Source organism: Bos grunniens, chromosome 17 (assembly GCF_055505025.1).
Source record: "Bos grunniens cultivar Pamir isolate PY7600 chromosome 17, Bosgru_T2T1.0, whole genome shotgun sequence".
In the NCBI taxonomy this organism is placed as follows: domain Eukaryota; kingdom Metazoa; phylum Chordata; class Mammalia; order Artiodactyla; family Bovidae; genus Bos; species Bos grunniens.
Window position 1 is genome coordinate 68,836,753 of NC_141181.1, and position 14,851 is coordinate 68,851,603.

General features: G+C 63.4%; 2 protein-coding genes across 4 annotated transcripts; one reads left to right on the forward strand and one right to left on the reverse strand.

Annotated features, from left to right (window-relative positions):
- Window positions 1–1,706: 1,706 nt before the first annotated feature.
- On the reverse strand, window positions 1,707–12,904 carry RASL10A (RAS like family 10 member A). Of its 3 annotated transcripts, none has more exons than XM_086348594.1 (3): window positions 11,824–12,476; window positions 10,635–10,759; window positions 1,707–2,002 (listed from the first exon to the last, which is right to left on the reverse strand). In XM_086348594.1, the coding sequence occupies exons 1-3, from the start codon at window positions 12,040–12,042 to the stop codon at window positions 1,846–1,848; spliced, it is 501 nt and encodes a 166-aa protein (XP_086204720.1). In that variant the 5' UTR covers window positions 12,043–12,476; the 3' UTR covers window positions 1,707–1,845. The 3 variants fall into 3 exon arrangements, 2 of the variants coding, with proteins under 2 accessions (XP_086204720.1, XP_086204719.1); XM_086348593.1 differs by lacking the exon at window positions 1,707–2,002 and adding an exon at window positions 9,691–10,329 and having other exon boundaries at window positions 11,824–12,904; XR_015144737.1 differs by lacking the exons at window positions 1,707–2,002; window positions 11,824–12,476 and adding an exon at window positions 10,948–11,084 and having other exon boundaries at window positions 10,633–10,759.
- GAS2L1 (growth arrest specific 2 like 1) lies at window positions 3,908–9,361 on the forward strand. Its single transcript, XM_086348544.1, has 6 exons — window positions 3,908–4,038; window positions 4,968–5,619; window positions 6,973–7,080; window positions 7,165–7,261; window positions 7,356–7,527; window positions 8,042–9,361. Exons 2-6 carry the CDS (start codon window positions 4,987–4,989, stop codon window positions 9,069–9,071), a joined length of 2,040 nt encoding a protein of 679 aa, XP_086204670.1. The 5' UTR covers window positions 3,908–4,038; window positions 4,968–4,986; the 3' UTR covers window positions 9,072–9,361.
- Window positions 12,905–14,851: the final 1,947 nt, after the last annotated feature.

The window sequence follows — 14,851 nt, forward strand, 5'->3', positions numbered from 1 at the left end:
CCGCAGGCCTCAGCCCAGACTGTCCCCACCAAGACCCAGTCCCAGCTTCTCGCCACCCTCTCACCCAGCAAGGCTGCCCTTGCTGTTCTCGGACCGACCCCCCGAGGACTCCCGCCGCGCCTGCCACGACCCCCAAGAGGCCCTGGGGACCTGAGCTGCCCCCTCAGCCTGCCTCCCTGCGGTCCCACCACGCAGGCCAGTGTGTCCCTGCCAGAGGCACAGATGCTCCCTCGCCAAGGCCCGAACACACCCAAGATGCCACTGGGCTCCTGCACTGTGCCAGGCGCTGCCCCAGCACGTCCAGCTCCGTGGGTCGGTGCCCTGGGGGGCCGAGGGGGCGCCTCAGAGCCTGTGCTCTCTCACACACACACACACACACACACACACACACGCATCCTGGGCCTCAGAGCCTGTGCTCTCTCTCACACACACACACACACACACACACACACACCACACACACACACACACGCATCCTGGGCCTCAGAGCCTGTGCTCTCTCACACACACACACACACACACACACACGCATCCTGGGCCTCAGAGCCTGTGCTCTCTCACACACACACACACACACACCACACACACACACACACGCATCCTGGGCCTCAGAGCCTGTGCGCGCGCACACATGCATCCTGGGGCTAAATGCCTGATGCCCGTCGGCTGCCTCCCCGGCCCGCAGCCAGCTCTGCCTCAGGACAGCCACCAAGTGTGACCGGTCTTGGGGCTGAAGCCGCCCCGGGTGCCTCTGCCCTCAGATGCCCTTTCGCAACCCTGACCCCGAGGCTGCGCATAGGCGGCTGGAGCCCACGGGCGCGGCCCCACTCCCTGCTCTCAGGAGCTCCCAGTCACACACACAACAAATTTTCCAGCACAGGCCACACCTCGCAGGTCCAGGTGCAGGTTGAAAGGTCAGTTGAGACGGATGTCGTTCAGAACAAAGGCTTGCAGGGAGGGGCTCACCTCCAAGGCAGGGACGGCTGGACACGACCCCGGGGCCAGTGCAGGCCCCGGAGCTGCCCGGTCCAGCCCAGTCCTGACAGGCCGGGCTCAGGACGAGTGTGAGCACAGGGAGGCTGGGGCAAGAGCAGGCCTTCCGGGGCCTCTAACGGGGCAGGGTGGCCGCTCAGAGGAGCTGTGGTCACTCGCCCCGCAGCCAGGGCAGGAGCAGTTGTCACAGCTGGACCCACATGTGGACAGGGCAGCCTTGAGCCCCTGGTGGGTCACACCCACTCACCCCAGGCCGCGCTCCTGCATCAGTCTAAGCCAGAAGGTATCGGGTGGAGCCGGCCAGGACCCCAGCTGCCCAGCGCCAATGGTGGGTGGGGGCCCTCGAGGTAATCATCCAACCTCCGGCTGCAACCAAGGCCAGCGGGCTGCGCGCTAGCACCCAGCAGCCCACACTGGAGATCCAGCCACGTGCCCGCTGCCCGAGCTGCGTGGGAGCACAGCACTCTGTACTCGGAGGTGGCCTGTGAGGTCTGCAGGGATGGGCTCTGGACAACCTCAGCCCAAACCTCTCCTCCCTCCAGCAGCGTCTATGCGTCTCTTGGTCCTGCCAGGAGAAGTCACCTTATGACGAGGGGGTCAAAGCCAAAGTCCTCCATGGCCCAGGCCGTGGGTCTGGCCACACCAGTGGGCACCACACCTGCCATGTGTCTAGAGTCAGAACGCTGGAGTCGGGGCTGCAGACAGAAACAGTGCCCCCTGGGGCCCTGGTCCTCAGCGGCACAGTGGATGAACACCCTGATGGCGCTGGGCTGAGTGACGGTATTTTCACAACTCCGTGATGTGACAGCTGTTGTCCCACGTTACAGACCATGCAAACGCCACTCAGGGAGCTTAACCATCGCATCCAGTGATCAACAGCAGGCCTGGGTCCAGTCTGAACTTGCCCGCGTCCAGGGAGGTCATGGGGCAGACAGAAGCAGGGGTCAAAATCCTGTACAGCTTGCTGACCACACACATCCCTTGCTCTCTGGGCCTCCGTCTCCCCAGACTGTAGAAGCAGAATACCAAACAGCGTCATACCTCACAGGATACTTTGGGAATTCGTTTCCACACTCTAATCTTACCCGGCCCCGTCTGTAGCAAACCTGTCCTCCCCAGGTATCAGCGTCCCGAAACCTGGGACTCTGTCTTCACCCCCATACCTCATTCACCAGCACATTCTACCCGCTTTCCCCTCAAAATACAGCCTCAAAATTCAACTTCTCTCACCAACTGGCACCACCTGGTTCCCTCCTAGGTCCCTGCCCCTAGCCACAGGGATAAGTCAGGTCACAGCCCTCCCCTGCTCCAAACTCCCTCCGTGGCTCCCATGTCCGTGCAAAGCGGCATGGCCCACAAAGCCCTACACAGCCGTCCGCAGCTGTCCCAGGCCCCGCCCGCATCTCGCTCCTCTGCAGTCTCACAGGCCCCCTCCCCTTTCTCCAACCCAGGAGGCACAGGCCCACCTAGACCTTCACCCTGGCCCTTCCAGACACGCACACAGCTCCCTCCCTCACCTTTCCTGCTCCCTGGACCAAAAGGACAAGCCCGTCCCACCCCACCCCTTCTCCTGGCTCCCTGTCCCTACAGCACCCCAAGGGCCATCTCTCCAGACTGTAAGCCTCATAGCCGGCTCCGTTTCGTTCTCTGTCTTTTGCTCCTGGTTTGCAGCGTCGTTGACACTCAGTAGGCGCTCAGCAAGTGTCAGCTTGTATCACATCTAGGCACGGGCCTTCCTCACTAGGCGATGGGGAGGAAGGGGTGCTGGGAAGGTAGAGTGGGACCTGCACCATCTGGGTATTGAGGTGAGAGCCCCCCCCCTTCTGAAAGGTTGCGAGGACGCAGTGGATGGTGCCCGTGAGCAGCCTGGCACCGGGAGGTCCAGCACACTGTAGGTACCGGACGGATGCCCCATCCTTGAAAGAAGGCATTTCTGTAACAGTCATCTGTCAAATCCCAGCGCCACCAGCTCCTCTCCAGACTTGAGTCCTAGTTTGGGCATAAGAGCGTCCCCCATAGAGTACAGCAGGCCTGGCACACAGTAGGGGTTTTATTAATTAAAGCTCTGAGCACTGGCTGCTGTTGGTGGTGCTTCCCCCCAGCAGCCCCGCCTGGCCAGCAAGGCTACTGCCCAGCCAGGCCTGGCGTCCCCGCCCCGCCACAGCAGGGGGCAGGATTTCCCGCTGGTCTGGGCAGGTCTCTCCTCTGCAGTTTGAAATGAAACCATCCAGGCTTAACCCTCAGGAACCACTCCTCCAGCCTTTATTCTGTGCCCAACCAGAGCGGCCAGAGGTGGTCCAGGGCAGGGGCCGAAGCCTCAGACACAGGGGCCTCAGCCAGTCCCCTCCCTGCCCTCCTCTCAGCGTTCTTATTTGAGAAACGGGTTCCCCTAACTTCAGGGTTTAACAAAGAATATTGATGAGGAGCCACTGGTTGAATGGGGGTAAAACAGAGCCATTCTCCCCATCCCCAAGGCCAGCGCTGCTGGCAGGAAGCCGCCACCCAAGGCCGGACGGCCTCATTTATCGGACCTAAGGAGGTCCACTCCCGCCGGCCGGAGGTGACTCCGCAGCCCCGGGCCCCTATCTCTTCCTGAGTTCCTCTCTGGAACAGGCCATGCGGCTCACCAGGGGAGGCCACCATCTGCGGAGGGGGTGCCACTAAAAACGCCCAAACCCCTTCCCAGGAGACCAAGGAGGGGGAATGGACCCGGTCTGAGGATGGGACCTCCGGCCCGGCAGAGTCGCCGGGGAACCCGGTCCCGCCTCTGCTCAGGGCTGGGCCGGGTCCCGGGCCCGCCCCGCGTCTGGAGGCTCCAGCCCCGTCCCAGCCCAAGAACAGCGCGGCCCCTTTAAGAGCGCGCGGCCCCGCCCACCTCCTCCGGGCCGGATCCGAATTCCAGGGAGGCGGGGCTGAGACGGCAGGCGCGGAGGACGCGGCGGTGGGACCGGGATCGGCTGCGGCTCGGGCGGCGCCTCCCTTCGGCGGCCTGCCCGGCTCCGGCCCAGCCGGGGCGATGCTCCCCGAGGCCGCGGGATGAGCCAGGTGAGTGCAGGGACCCCCCCCCCCCCCGCCCCACCCCCCAGCACCCTCTGCCCGGCACACAGAGAAGCAGACCCAGTGGCGGCAGCCGCGGGCCTCTGCTTCCCGGGGCTGTGTGACCTTGGGCAGCCCCGCACCCTCTCTGGGCAGAAGCCCAGAGGACGGCCAGGGCTGGCGACAGCCATTCCGAGTCCCGGCTCACAGGCACCAGTCGGGCTAGGGAGGCTCCCTGGAGGAGGGGCCTGGCCCCGGCCGGCCGCCGGAGCCGCCACACGGGGCTGGAGGGCCGAGCTCCGCTACCCACTGCTGTGCGACCTTGAGCGAGCTCTGCGCCTCAGTTTCCTCATCTGTAAAATGGAGATATCACTGCGCGCTTAGCCCTGGCCACCATCACTGCAATTGCTTTACTGCTGCTGCCGTCCTGTCGGTATTATAATGACACAGTCTTTAGGGTAAACGGGTTGAGGGAGGACCTGGGATCTTTCCGGAGTAAGTGGGATCGCCACCAGGCCTGAGCAGCGGATCTAACCCCTCTCTGAGGTCGGGTCCAGGGTTCCTACTCTTGAGTCCAGGGCTGCAGGTTACTCTCTCTCGGGCATAGCTCTTCGCCTCTCACAGGGGCAGTAAGATGGGGGCCTCCCTGCCTGGGCAGGAAGGAGGACTCAGACAAGTCTTCTCAATCCCTCTTCCCGAAAGAACCAAGCAGCCAACACTTATGGACACTGAGGTCATTTATAAAAATAATCCCATTAGTTCCTCTGAGGAAGGTTCTATTATTGTATCCATTTCACAGACGGGTAAACAGAGGCGAGAAGTTTCTCAAAATGCAGGCATTTGGTCTGAACTGACAAGCAGGTGCAGGTGGTCAGCGGCTTAGCTTGTGCTGCACTTGCTGGGTCCACAACCATCCTGACCCGTGTCCCTGCCCACAGTGACTCGGCTGGCCCGGGCATGGCAGACCCCGTGGCGGGCATCGCCGGCTCCGCGGCCAAGAGTGTGCGGCCGTTCCGCTCGAGCGAGGCCTACGTGGAGGCTATGAAGGAGGACCTGGCCGAGTGGCTCAACGCCTTGTACGGTCTGGGTCTGCCCAGCGGTGGCGATGGCTTCCTGACGGGGCTGGCCACGGGCACCACCCTGTGCCAGCATGCCAACGCTGTCACTGAGGCCGCCCGTGCCATGGCCGCCGCGCGGCCGGCCCGCGGGGTGGCCTTCCAGGCCCACAGCGTGGTGCCCGGCTCCTTCATGGCACGAGACAACGTGGCCACCTTCATCGGCTGGTGCCGCGCGGAGCTGGGTGTGCCTGAAGTGCTCATGTTCGAGACGGAGGACTTGGTGCTCCGCAAGAACGAGAAGAGCGTGGTGCTGTGCCTGCTGGAGGTGGCGCGGCGCGGCGCCCGCCTCGGCCTGCTGGCCCCTCGCCTCGTGCAGTTCGAACAGGAGATTGAGCGGGAGCTGCGCGCCACGCCCCCGGCCTCCAACACCCCCAGTGCCGGGGAAGACACCACCGAGACCACCGCCACCCCAGGAGCTCCAGCCCGTGGGCCGCGCATGACGCCCAGCGACCTGCGCAACCTCGATGAGCTGGTGAGTCCGCAAGTGCGCGTGCCCAGTGGCCGGGCTTATTCTAGCACAACCCAGGCACCAGCAGGCAGGGTGGTGCGGACAACCTTCCGCGGCCTGTCCTCGTGGCTGCAGGACAGCCTGCCCCGGGGAAAGCGTGTGTATGTTGAGCACCAAGTGGATACCCGGCCCCAAAGAGTTAGGCAGGCGCAGAGAGGGCTAAGTGCTGGGTGAGGTCACAGGGCCTGGCGAGAAAACTCAGCCTCCACTGCCCCATGGCACTATGATCCCCCTGTTTCCTCTCGGTGCTAACCGTGCCCCAGGTAAGCGCTGAGTGTTCTACATTCTGGGGATTTGAGCCCCTCCAGTACACCTCCCTGCACTCAACTGCTAGACCGCCGCATTCACGCCATCACTGAGCTCGAGGTTGAATGGGGCCCATGGTCCAGGGCAAGGTGCCTGGCGCACAGTAGGCGCTACCTGAGTGCCCAGGGAAGCTCCCAGGGGCTCTTCGGGTCCCTACTCCTCCCCCGGGACTTATCTGGGAAGCCCAGCACAGAGTAGACATGCTACTGGGAGCTGACATCCTGTCAAAGAGCTGTGGGATGAGCTCTATGCTGAGCATGTAGAAGGTGCCAGACCATGACTCTAGCTCCCTCCTCCTCTTCCCGGGACCTAGGTGTCCCTGACACCCCCACAGCCTGGCCAAGAGTTTCCTTCTTATCAGGAGGTTAGGACGGGATGTGCCCATCCTGGAGGCGGGCAGCCGGACGGCTGTGGGCAGAGGCTGCCACCCCACCCCGGGCCAGGGTCACCGGAGGCTCCACCTGCTCATTTTCTCAGCAGCTCTGCTGTGGGTGAGGAGGCGGGTGGGGCTGCCCGCATAGCCAGCCTGGCAGCTCCTGGCCTGGGGAGCATGTGGGCAGACGTGCTGGCCATGTGTGCTGGCCGGACCAGTGACCTCTTTGTGCATGGTGGTGTCTGCGTGTGCCCCACGTATCCGTGGCACTGCTGCCTCCATATGGCATTGGTCCTCTGTACTCAGACCTGCCTCCTCCCCGAACCTGCCTCTCTGTGGGTCTCAACATTCACGTCTCTGAAATGGGTGAGGGGGAGTGAGTGAGGACTCCCCCAAGGGCTCAGGGACTTAAAGGAAGCAGTTCCTCACCTCGTCCTGGTCGGCTCCCTGCCCTCTCAGTAGTCAGAAGGGAAGGAGCTCTGGTGAAAGGTCAAGTACAGAGGTGGCACTCAAGTCCAGGGCGACACAATCGGAGCCTCTGCTCTACAGAAGGATTTACTTCCTTCTGACCCTGGAGCTGCTGACATCAGGCCCAGGGAGGAGGGACCTGACCCCTGACCACCAGCCTCTCCTCTTAGGTGAGGGAGATCTTGGGGCGCTGCACCTGCCCAGACCAGTTTCCCATGATCAAGGTCTCGGAGGGGAAGTACCGCGTGGGAGACTCCAGTCTGCTCATCTTCGTGCGGGTGAGAGAGAGGGGCTCCCGGAGCAGGCAGAGCCTGGGAGGCGGGTGGGACGCGCGGTGACCTGCGCTCGCCGGGCTCCCACAGGTGCTGAGGAGCCACGTGATGGTGCGTGTGGGAGGCGGCTGGGACACGCTGGAGCACTACCTGGACAAGCACGACCCCTGCCGCTGCTCCTCCGCGGGTCAGTGTCCAGGCTCGGGGGCGGGGCGGGAACGTGGGGGCGTGCACCTCTGCGGCCCCGCCCCTCACGCGGCACCCGCCCTCTCTCCCTGCAGCCCACCGCCCGCCCCAGCCCAGGACCCGCACCTTCTCCCCGCAGCGAGTGTCACCCAGCCCCAGCCCCCGAGCTGGTAGCCCAGCCCCAGGGGTCGAGCGCCGGGGCTCCCGCCCAGAGGTGACACCCATTGGCTTACGCAGCTCGAAGGAGGGGCCCGAGACCCCACTCAGGTGAGAGGAGAGAGGACATGGGACCGCGGTCCAGGGGGTGGGGGTGGGGGGCGCCCGCCCTGGCCTGGATGACGCTGCCTCCTGTGACTCACACCCTGGGAAAAGTTCCCGTGGGTGGGGGTGGGCCTGGCTTCCCATCTCCATGGCAACCCAAGCAAACGAACAACACAGCTGGGCGGGCCCTGGGGGCTGGGTGGCCGCCAATCCAACCCAGCTTCCCTCTGGCCTGCCCAGGAAGCTGGAGGCTTGAGGAGCGGGGAGCTTGGGGCCTTGCTTCTTCCGCTGCCTTGGGGTGGGGTGGCGGAGGGTGGCCCTGGCTGCGAGAAGCTGTGGCAGAATTTCTCACTTCTCCCTGGAAGTCCCCAGGACGGACAGAAACCCTTGGCACCCCCGCCACCACCACAGGTGTCTCGCCCGCAGCCATGCGTCTGCCTGTTCCTTCCCCTCCCCACCCTTTCTGTGCACCGGGTCTCTCTGCCTTGCCCCACCTTTCTCTCTTGTTCCCCTGCCCCAGGGCCCGGGACCAGCTGCCCCCCAATCCCCGCTCCCGCCGTTACTCTGGGGACAGCGATTCCTCAGCCTCCTCGGCCCAGAGCGGCCCCCTTGGTGCCCGCAGTGAAGACTCAGGCACTGGCCCCCGGCGGGAGCGTCCCAGCCGGCGGGTGACCACGGGCACCCCGGTCTCCCCGAGACGGCCTCCTGCCCCGCGCAGCCAGTCCCGGGACCGGCTGGATCGGGGGCGGCCGCGTGGGGCCCCAGGAGGCAGGGGAGGCCAGCTGTCGGCCCCCAGCCCTGCCCGGCGGGCCCGGAGTCAGAGCCGTGAAGAGCAGACAGTGCTGCTGGTGCGTCGGGACCGAGATGGGCAGCACTCCTGGGTGCCGCGGGGCAGAGGCAGTGGGGGCTCGGGCAGAAGCAGCCCCCACACTCCCCGTGCCCACAGCCCTGCAGCTCCCAGGGTCCCCAGCCCCAGTCCAGAGTTGAGCACAATCCCGGCCAGTGTCTTCCGCACACCCCTGCAGCTTGACCCAAAGCAGGAACAGCAACTGTTTCGGCGCCTGGAAGAGGAGTTCCTAGCCAACGCCCGAGCCCTTGAGGCTGCTGCTGCTGGTGGGACCCCCAGTGGACCAGCCCCTGACCCAATTCAGGCCCCAGACCCTCCAGCTCCTGACTCAGCCTACTGTTCCTCCAGCTCCTCCTCTTCGTCCCTCAGCGTCCTGGGTGGCAAGTGTGGCCAACCCGGGGACTCTGGCAGGATGGCCAATGGGCTGCCCGGGCCCCGAGGCCCAGCCCTGTCCAGCTCTTCCGATGAGGGCAGCCCCTGCCCTGGTGTAGGGGGCCCACCAGATGCACCCGGGAGTCCTCTGGCCGGCCCAGAGCCCCTGAGGACCTGGGCACGAGGCCGGATGGACACACAGCCAGATCGGAAACCCTCACGCATCCCCACACCAAGGGGCCCCCGCCGCCCACCTGGACCCACGGGGTCCGGGACCTGGCATGCCCTGCGCTCAGTCAGCCCGAAGACCGAGCCGGATTCCTGGATGTGACAGACCAGCCCAGCTGCCCCCAGTCCCCTGTCCCTTCTCCTTTGTGGCCTTAACCCCTCTGCATCAGGGAGTGCCCCTGCCTCTTGGGGACCAGACCTCATGGAACCAGACCCCTCGGGACCACATGGCACAATGGGACTTCTGGTGTACATTCCGCTTGGGGGATGAGCATTGCTATTTAATTACTAATGTTATTGAATGCCTTAGAGGAGGCTGGACCAGCCCAGTAAGGACCCTTCCTGAGGTCCCGTGGCCCTGCAGAGCCTGACAGTAAAGTTTTCTTCCAGCTACTTGTGTCTGCGTCTTGGGAGACCCGGCCTTGGGGCCATCACATCCATATGAGAACCCTCATTACAGGTTGGGACTCTGGAGTCAACTGCGAGGGGGCAATGCCTGTCAGCCCTGACCTTTAGGTGTAGGTCTTCTGCATGGGCAGACAGGTTCTTTACCACTAGCGCCACCTGGGAAGCACAAAATTTATTTTTTAGCCACTTTGTGAGGCATGAGAGATGTTAGTTCCCCAACCAGGGATCGAACTCATGCCCCTTCAGTGGAAGCTTGGAGTCTTAACCACTGGACCATCAGGGCATTCCCCAAGATTATCTTGCCATCCCAGAAATGCCAGGTGCACCTTGCTTCCCCTTTATTTCCTCCCGAGAGGTGTGACTTAACAGTTGGTCCAATGAAACTCCAAGAGCAGTCTGAGCGTGTCCAATCAGATTCATAGCCAAGTCCTTTTCATCCAGTCGGATCGTGACCCAATGAGGTCCCAGAAAGGACTAATTTGTCCAATGGGGCCTGCTGGGCCCAATGAGGTTCAAAGAAAACCCTGTCGCCCAGGACACTGGGCGGGAGCGTTCCTCAGCCAATCAGGGAGGAGACTGTCCTGTCCAATCCAAGAGAAGTTGGGCAATCTCGTCCAATCCGAGTCCCCGGTTCCAGTTAACTAGAAGGCCCCTCCCTGCCGTAAGCGGCGTTTTTCCAATTCGATCACATGAGGCTGCAGCGCGCCGGGTGCAGCGCCCCCTGCAGGCGCAGAGCCGGATGTGCAGGGCGTGCGCGCACCAGCGCGCAGCGCAGCAGCTCCCGGAAGAGTCGCAGCACGTGCCAATTGTACTTGGCGGAGCACTCGAGGTATCCGCAGCGCCAGCCCCTGCGCACTAGGGCAGCCAGTGCGCGCCGCGGCCCGAACCGCAGCCGCTGCCGGTCCCGCTTGTTGCCCACCACGAGAATGGGCGCTTCAGGTGCGCCCGCCGGCCTGGAGGCCAAAGGAGGATGAAGGTCGCAGTGCCTAGGACCCCCCATGGCCGGAGAATCCTTCCAGTGGTTATATACACACTAAGGAGCATACTTTCCTGCACCCAGAGAACCCCCAGCAAACACCAGACCCACAAAGACCCAGGACCAAAGACCGCTTAGGGCCAGAGGCCAGGCCCGAAAAGGCCTGAGACCTGGCCCAGGACGGCGGAAGAGCCCACCCACTCACCTCTGGGGAAAAAAGGCCCAGCCAGACCCACAAACACTCCCCGCCGTCTGACACGCAACCTGGGCGGCGCACCTCACCTGGTCTCCGCGATGCGCTGCCGCAGCGCCTTCACATAATCAAAGCTGTCCGGGCTGCAGATATCGTAGACAAGCACGAAGGCGTCCGTGTCCTGCAAGCTCCAGTCTTTAGGGTCCGGCCACTCCTGGGGGGCAGGAGGCCAGAGTTTGCCGAAGCCCTCTTCTTGCTCTCTCGCGTCCAGACCTTCTCCAACGAGCCTTGACGCGAAACCCACACAGTTCACGCTCAAGCCTCGGTCCTTCTCCTCCTCGTCTGTGGCCCTCTCCCGCAAGCTCCCTGGGCCTTACTGTCCTTATGGCCGCTGGGGTATACCTTTTAAAACCGTGCCTGAAGCCAGTCAGCGTCCAGCCCTTCTTCTCTCTGGGTCTCCTCTCCCCTGAGGCCTGTCTCGTTCCTCGCCCCTTCCTCTGTTTCCCATGGTTTCCTTCTTTCGGGCCAGGCCCCGCCCCTCCCCGGGCGCCCTCAGGAGCAGTTCCTGCCTCCGAGCCTGGGCCCGTGTTCCTGAGCCTGCGGAGACCACCGATTAACGGCAGCTGTACACAGTTAGGCTTTAGGCCGAAGCACACGCTGCTCTTTCCACCTGGAAATGCTTCCGCCGCTTCTTCTAATCAAAATTTCACTCATCCGTCCCGGTTCAGCCCAAATGCCACCCTCACCAGGAAGCCCTGCTTAATCCTGCCTGCACTTTCCTCTTCACTTCTTGAACGCATCAACTCCCAAGGATTCAAAGTCTGCCCTGGACTTTGCAAAATTATTAAACAAGTCTTGGCTGCAGGTCATAGGAATGTGGGAGCAGAGAATGATGCCCTCAGAACGGACACCCCGGTGTCTGGCTTCAACCTCTCCCACTGCGGCTCTGCTCGTGGCTCCAGACACGGAACACTCACTCTCAGGGAGGCAGGACCATGCTCCCCCATGCACTAATCCCCACCCACCAGCGGAGGCAGAGAAATAGCAATTTAAGCAAGCGAGAAAAAGCCACTCTGCAAAATCGCCGGGTTTTGGCCCTGAGCTGGGGCAACTGTATACTGGCAGAAGAGGTGAAAACCACCAATGCCAGGACACACATTGATCCTTCAGTCCACGGACAGTCGGGTACTCCCGGGCCGTCCACGCGGACACGCACGTGTGCACCGAGCATCCGCCCACATGCTGTCACAGGCCCCTGCCCACCCCTCAGTCCACTACCTCTTGCCCCCCGGGGCTCTGACCGGGGCCAGCACCGTCGCCGTCGCGGATGCTCAGGTCGTAGACGGCGCCGTCGAGCAGCACCGCGGGCCGGTAGAGGCGCGGCCCGTCCGTGGGCCTGTGGCGCTCGGGGTAGTCACCGAACAGGAACTGGCGGATGATGGCCGTCTTGCCCACGCCCGGAGCGCCCAGCACCGCCACCCGCAGGCTGCCCCCCATGGCCCGCGCGTGCTGCTGCGCCCCGCTCTGGGAAGCCTCATGGGCCGGAGCCGCTCTGTGCGCCCGGCGCGCCCTGCCCCGTGCGCCCCAGCCCCGCCGCGCTCCTCATCGCCCCTTGGAGCACCGGGGGCCCAGGGAGGCCAGGCTGGAGGTCGGAGCTGGTGGTACAGGAGAGACAGACAGCCGAGCAGGCGGACGGCGGACGCACGAGCAGCTCCGGTGAGTGCCAAGCTCAGGAGAGAACTGACCGAGCGCGCCGCGCGCAGACACGGCCTCGGCCCCGCAGCGCCACTGGAGGTGCCGGCGACAGCACGGGGCACCGAGGTCGGACCTCCTCGCCTCGCGGGTCCCGCGGCGGAGCAGGATGCAGGGGGCGGCGCTGCCTCTCGGCGCCTCAGTCCCTCCGTCCTTCTCTCGCTCCGGCGCCCGGAGTCGCCGCCCCAGCCGGCCGCGCGAGCGAGCAGCGTGCAGCGAGTGGAGCCTCCCGGAGGCGGCGATGAGGTAACCGCCTGCCCGCCCCTCCCGCTCCCCCCTACCCGCCCGGGACGCCCCTCCCGGGAAGGGTCGCGGGAAGGTGACTGGGATTCGGGGAGCCCAGGGAGGGACCCAGCCCCCCTTGCGTTCCGCGCTGTCATCCGCTCCAAAATAGAACTCCCTTCCCGCCCACGTCCGCGCCCGCTCCTCCAAACATCGCTCCCCCAAGCTGGCTCCTCGCAAACCCGCCCCTGGATCGGATCCGGCCCGGCTGTGTGACCTTGGGCGAGTCGCTGTACTGCGCTGGCTCTGCTCCGCATCCACCAAAGGCACACACCGTTTCTTGAGCTCCTACTACGTGCCAGGCCCCACACTAAGCTATTACCTACACGATCCTTGAAGCCTCAACCTGGTGTCTCTGAGAGAAGAAAACAGGCCAGAGAGGGGGCTGCTGTCCAGGGTTGCAGGTCAGCAGGTGGTCCCTGAACCTTCCCCTTGTGGTCTCCTGTGAGGAGCTCTCCCCTGTCCCTCCTGCACACGGGGGCCAACACTAAATAAGGGCATCAGGGAGGGGGTGTGGGACAGAGGGTGCTGAACCCAGTGTGCCCCAGATCCCTGTCCCAACAAGGCTGAAAGAGGCAGAAATTGGTCCACACCACTTCCCTCACTGCTAAGGCCAAGTTTTCTGCTTAAGTCTCCACCTGTAGCTTTCTCTCACACCCCACAACCTCCATGTTAAGTTCCCAGAGCCCAAATCCCCACTCCTGGAGCCAGCAGGACGCTCCTTCCTTCCCCATCAGGGCTTGAGAAGTCTGGGTTTACCAGCCCCGTCCTCTGCTTGCCCACCCTGCCCCTGCAGTGGTGGTGGGGGTGGGTCTCCCACATCTCTGACCAGCCCTGATGCCTGGGTACTGCGGGACACGCACAGACATCACCGTTTCTGCGCTGGCCAAGCACTTCGCTTGTCTGTCTCTGCAACAAACAGCCCCAATCTTAACTGCTTCCCAAGATGCCGAGACAGATTTTTTTTTAAAAGAAAAAGAGCACAACTTGCTCACCTCAGCCTAGGGGACGCAGGGAAGGGACGAGCAGCTGGGTCTTGAAGCGGGGAAGGGGGTTCACCCTGGGGAGCAGGCGATGGCACCTGGGTCAGGGGCCTGGGTCGGCTTTCACTCTTCTCGGCCACTAAGGGAGCTCGGAGCCAGGGCTGTGGCTACATCTGGCTGGCGTGCCAGCTCTTCAGGCCCAGTGAGCGGCTTTATCTTGCTTTCCAACTGTGGGCTTTTTCCCTTCACCTGACTCTCCCTCTGGCGCTTTTCAGGTCTCTGGGTTTTGTGAGCTGCCTCAGTTCCTTGGAGTAAATAAACTAGGCCCCGTCTGCCCTGCCGACCGCCAGCAGGGTGTGGGGCTGACCTGAGGACGGTCTCTCTCAGGGCACTCGCTGGGACCACACCTGCCTCGAGCACCCTCTCGCCTACACGTGGGAGCCGGCTCTGATGGCCTTGCTTGGAAACCGTCTTCCCTTCACTTCCCACAGGGCGCCCTCTTCCAGGGCACTCTGAACAGCATATGGAAAAGTCCCCACAAAGTCGTGCAGACTCCACAGGGGCGACACATTCTCACTTATCAAGGAGCTGTGGGCACTTCCCTGGCCATCCAGTGGTTGGAACTCCACGCTTCCACTTCAGGGGGGCCTAGGTTCGATCCCTGGATGGGGAACTAAGATCCCACAGGCTGTGCAGTGTGGCCTAAATAAATAAATAAATAAAAGAGGACCTGTGATGTGCCCAGCCCTGTGCTGTGTGCTCACTGAGGCCCACAGGGATGAAAGGATTTGCTCAGAAGGATCCAGCAGGAAAGAGGCAGAACAGGGACTGGAACCCAGGACCTTGGGCCACTGAAGCCGACCTTCTGAGAAGCCCATCTTCATCAGGGCCTAGAAGCACCTCAGGAGGAGGTGAGTCGGTGCCTGTGGCCCTGTGGGAGCGAAGCTAAGACAGGAGCAGGCAGCCCAGGGCCAGGTTCCCCAAAGACTAGTAAGCCAGAGAGCTTGGGCTGCGTGTCAGCCGCTGCCTGACCTTGGCCCCAGGCTTCTCCCCATTCTGCCTGATTCCAGCCCCTCCCTGGGGTTGAGCGCCATGGACCGTGTCCAGCTCCAGGGGTGTCTGCTGTGGACTCCTCTGGCCCAGCCATCGGGTCAGTGCACTGCCCATTAATCACGGTCTGTCCTGCCCACCGTCTGTCACTTGTTCCAGCTTAACTCACCTTCCCAAGTCCTGAGTTGGGGAAGCTCTCATCACTCCATGCCTCATGCACGCTGGGTCCTTGGTGGCCA